At 44.0% G+C, this 5,010-nt stretch overlaps 1 protein-coding gene across 1 annotated transcript; it reads left to right on the plus strand.

Annotated features, from left to right (window-relative positions):
- Nucleotides 1-473: 473 nt before the first annotated feature.
- On the plus strand, nt 474-4,443 carry LOC147611059 (ras-related protein RABA5c-like). The gene is made up of 2 exons (XM_086785706.1): nt 474-1,843; nt 3,681-4,443. Exons 1-2 carry the CDS (start codon nt 1,519-1,521, stop codon nt 4,055-4,057), a joined length of 702 nt encoding a protein of 233 aa, XP_086641832.1. The 5' UTR covers nt 474-1,518; the 3' UTR covers nt 4,058-4,443.
- The last annotated feature ends 567 nt before the right edge of the window (nt 4,444-5,010 follow it).

A 5,010-nucleotide genomic window follows, 5' to 3' on the forward strand; every position in this document is an offset into this window, starting at 1 on the left:
TTCATCATTAAAGGGAGTGTTGTTTAGGACATAATCAACCCTATTGAGCAGTCGTTGTTTTTTACCTAGCCAATGATATTCAGCTTGACAATTACCAAAAAGCAGCAATAATGCAAGTAGAAGGAGTTGGTCTATTTTTTCAAGACTCTGAATTTTTTGGTGATCGAATTTATTACTTTGAAATTTTCCTTTGCTAATCAAACTTATTACTTTGTGTTTATCTTGTAAAAAAAAGCCCAAAGGAACACTTTAGATAGACACTATAAGGTGTGAGATTAAAGTAACAAACCTCTTGCAATACCAAAGAAGAAAAAGGAAAAAGTGACACTAAATTGTAAGCAAAGTACTAAACACTTGGGGTGTATTGGGAAAAAATCTAGAGAGAGAGAGAGAAAGAGAGAGAGTGCGCGCGCGCGCTCGTGTGTGTTCAAGGCTGCAGGGATATAATTAACGGGCATGTGAAATAGTTAGGCATTTACATACGTTTGAGCTGATCATGTCCCATTGGCGCAGCACCGCATGGCCAAAGCTGCCCACTCACGGACTTGTAGCTTTCGACTTCACACCTTTCCCGATTGCTGAATTTCTCTGTCGTGATGCAGTGAAGCGCGTACACATTTCCCCATCTCGAGAAGCACCGTAATGAGATTGTTTCTTGTGCGGACCGCGGTGGCTACCGTGGCTCATCATGACGACAGAGACAGAGACAGAGAGAGAGAGAGAGAGCACACTCAACACCGTGTGTGTGTGTGTGAGAGAGAGAGAGAGAGAGAGCGCTAGCTAGGTATCTAAACTGAACAGCGTGTGTGTAAGAGAGAGATAGAGTGTGTGTAGCACTGTGCTGTGCTGTGTGTGTGTGTGTGAGTGAGTGAGAGAGAGAGAGAGAGAGAAAGAACACTGTGCATGCGTGTGTGTGACGAGAGCGCTAGCTAGGTCTCTAAACTGATCACTGTGTGTGTGTAATAGAGAGAGCGCGCTAGCTACCCACCCTGAATGGAACTTCTTGCTAAAAAGAGAGACGTTGAAGCCTACGCTCATTTCCGATTGAGTAACGCTCAAGCAACCCAGCAGCCTCAATCGCAAGCAAGCTTTGCTTACAATGCAAAACACAGCTGCCAGCAAGCAGGCTCTTTGATTAAGAGGATATTATGGCCAAGACAATATACATTACCTAGAGATTAGTGGGAATCTCGAGATCTAAGCACTCCTACATTAACCAGAGATTGTTGGAGACTGCTAGGCATGAGAGATACATTAGTGAGAATTTGGAGAGATTAGGGCCGACCACAGCTAAATTTCCAAGTGATTATAGAAACTGTGAGAGGTTAGGGCTAAGCGCAACCACATGACTGAAAGATTACTGGAGAGTAGGGCTAATCACAGCTAGATTAGCGGGCATCGCACGAGAGGGGTTAAGGGTAATCACAGTGAGCAGCGAAATTGTGAAGAGATTACTTGGCATTAGCTAAAGGGGAGGCCTTATCACATCCACACTGCTGAGAGATTAGCGAAGAGGTAATGGCGTTTATGGAAGACCATTATCTTTATAAGCTGGTGCTGATAGGGGACTCGGCGGTGGGCAAGTCCAACCTGCTTTCCAGGTATGCACGCAACGAGTTCCATGCGAAGTCCAAGGCCACCATTGGGGTGGAGTTTCAGACGCAGAGCGTGGAGATCGATGGGCGGGATGTCCAGGCCCAGATTTGGGACACTGCAGGCCAGGAGAGGTTCCGGGCGGTCACCTCCGCCTACTACCGAGGGGCTATGGGCGCCCTTATCGTGTACGACATCACCCGGAAGCACACCTTCGAGAACGTGGCAAGGTGGCTCGAAGAACTCAGGAGTAAGTCTCTCTCTCTCTCTCTCTCTCTCTCTCTCTCTCGCACGCACGCACGCACCTGCTCTCACACACACGCACGTGCGAGCACAACGCATCCCACACAGGCCTACAATTTGAAGGGCACCCCTATTTTTTCTTTTCAAGGGCTTTTTTAAAACTAGGTTTTCTTTATGAAGAGATTGGAAGGACATATAACTAAATTTCCAAAAACCCCTTTCATTCTTTTGAAGGGTAATTGTGTTTTCACCCTTCTCTTGAAGGTTTTGACCCCCTTGGAAGGGTACTCCAACCTTCAAATTCTAGCGCTAATCCCACACCCCCCTACACGCAAACAAAAGTTTCACCTCATTCCATTACTTTCAAAGGTCTTGATCATGTTTTTTATTTATTTATCGAGAGAGTGGGTGCTTACATGCCAACACCCCCACTTTGGTAGAGTGGATACATTAGAACCCCAACACCTCGAGTTTGGGAGGCATGCCTTACACCTCCACTCTCGGAGGCATGGATGCTACCGTTGCCGCTAGGCTATAGCCGACCCAGAGGCAAGTTTCCATCAAGTTGGCATAGCATGTTGGTTCTCAAGAAGAGATCTCGGTTCAAGCCTTGACTCGAAACAAAGCCCATGATTAACCCATATCTCTTTAAAACAAATCCACATATCCCCTTGCCACCTTATCTCATAGATCATACCTTTTTCACCCCCTATAGATCACAACTCGTACTTGTCCTTGCCTTTGCCACTCAGATATGGTCTCACACTAGAACCATGTGCATGATTTGAGAGCATGCATATAGGAGTTTTGGCTTTATGTCAAAGTCAAAGCTAAATTGGAGAAGTTTTAATGTCTACATTGAAAAGATGACTATTTGAAAATACAAGTTTGGTTTTAAAAGACTTGGTGGGCATTGAAAATCATTTGGTGGAAATAACAACCTTTATGGTCTCCTTTTTACACATACATAGTAAGATATTAGATAATCAAACATTTAAGAGCACTGGTATTATTCAGCATTTGTATAGATTGATCAATTACCAAGCCTACATAGTTGCTAGAAATGTGAAGAGTCTCGGCTAGGAGTAGTGGTCAAGGTAGCTCAAGTGGTAAAGTCTCTCTTTAAATTTTAAATTCCTTTTAAGAAAGAGACTCCAAATGAGACATTTCCTTGAATGAGCTCCTACATATATGTACAAAAGGTAAATATAGGAAAAACACACTTGAACCATGGCCACCTTTTCAAGGGTGAGCCTTCATATTGAGGCTTACAACTTTCATAGAGATGTGTGTGTGTAGAGCCCTTCTCCATGAGTAATAATGTGTTACTTCAAATGTGTGTGAGTAGGCGAAGAGGGATGTCTTTTCTAATACATGTGTGTGTGTGTGTGTGTGTGAGAGAGAGAGAGAGAGAGGGAGGGGTGAAGAGGGATGTCTCTTCTGCTTCCAAGTATGTATGTGTGTGTGTGTGTGTGTGTGTGTGTGTGTGTGTGAGAGAGAGAGAGAGAGAGAGAGAGAGAGAGAGGGGTGAAGAGGGATGTCTCTTCTGCTTCCAATTATGTGTGTGTGTGTGTGTGTGTGTGTGAGAGAGAGAGAGAGAGAGAGAGAGAGAGAGGTGAAGAGGGATGTCTCTTCTGCTTCCAAGTATGTATGTGTGTGTGTGAGAGAGAGAGAGAGAGGGGAGAGGGGGGGGGTGAAGAGGGATGTCTTTTCTACTTTTCCATGTGTGTGTGTGAGTGAGAGAGAGAGAGAGAGAGAGAGAGAGAGGAGGGTTGTCTTGGTGGTTGTAGTGTGAGGAGCATTGATATGAGTCAAGTTTAATTGGTGGGTGTGTGTGCGTGCAGTGCATTCAGACACCATTGTGGTGACGATGCTGGTGGGGAACAAGAGCGACATGGGGGAGGCGAGGGAAGTGTGCGTGGAGGAGGGCAAGGCGTATGCGGAGGCGGAGGGGCTTGTGTTCCTGGAGACTTCAGCTCTCAACTCCACCAACGTCACCTCTGCCTTCCAGACGGTGGTGAGGGAGATCTACAATGCAACCAACGGAAGCAGGCGGAGACTCTCCTCTTCTCCTCCTCCTCCTGCTGCTACTACTGCCTACCACCACCATCGCAAGCCCGAGCTCATGAGCCTCAGCCACTCTCTCACTCTCTCGCAAGATCCCGATGCCAACAACCAACCACACTTCACCCAAAAACTCTCTTCTTGCTGCTCAACTTGAATTTTATCATTTTCTTTGAAAACACACACGCACATACACACCCTCCCTTTCCCTTCCTAAAATCATTGTCTTTGAGAGAACACACACACACACACACACCCCCCCCCCTCCCCATTTCTCTCCTTTTCCTTCCTCATAGAATTTTTGAAGACTCTCTTGTTTACATTAAAAGAGCTCTTGTACCAAGGCTTGCATCAAACACCATGGCATAAATAGGGAGTGTAGATACTTTGAGCTTGGATGTCCATATCTCTATCTTTCATAATTAGCACAATTCCACTAGATTCCATCTATGTGAAAGTAACTCGTGTCCACCCCACCATTGCTCAAAAAACCCGGTTTGTAGTGTATTTTTCTCAGCTTCAATCTGAAAATCCCAATTGAAATTTGGCATCCACTGCATGAAATTTATACATTTTAGTTCTAATCCCAACATTTCTTTGAGTTATGGTGCTAAATCATAGTTCTTTGCCTTTATTTTGATTGGTTATTAGGAAAAGCTACTTTTTTGAGCATTGGTGCACACTTCAAATGTGAATGTTTATAGTATGGTGCACACTTCGAATGTGAATGTTTATAGTACTCATACGTGCTTTGCATTTCTTTTACATGATAGGGGCATAATGAACTTTCTTTTGGTATATGTGAAACTCTTGAAAATGAAATTTCATAATGATTGTAAAAGGTTCTCTAAAATTATATATTCTCTACCAATCTAGTCTAGACAATTCAGTAGCCTTATTCTATATCATCTTAAAATATAAAGTCCCTACCTTATCTAAACCTCTCTCTCTCTCTCTCTCTCTCTCTCTCTCTCTCTCTCTCTCTCTCTCTCTCACACACACATTTGATATGTATGCTTACTTAAAGAGACTTAGAGAGAAATTCTCATTTTCTTCAAAAAATGGGCTAAAAAGCTGTGTTAGAGGACATAAATCATCACTATGGCTATT

The sequence above is a fragment of the Cibotium barometz genome, chromosome 48, assembly GCF_041138505.1.
Source record: "Cibotium barometz isolate CiBa-2024 chromosome 48, ASM4113850v1, whole genome shotgun sequence".
In the NCBI taxonomy this organism is placed as follows: domain Eukaryota; kingdom Viridiplantae; phylum Streptophyta; class Polypodiopsida; order Cyatheales; family Cibotiaceae; genus Cibotium; species Cibotium barometz.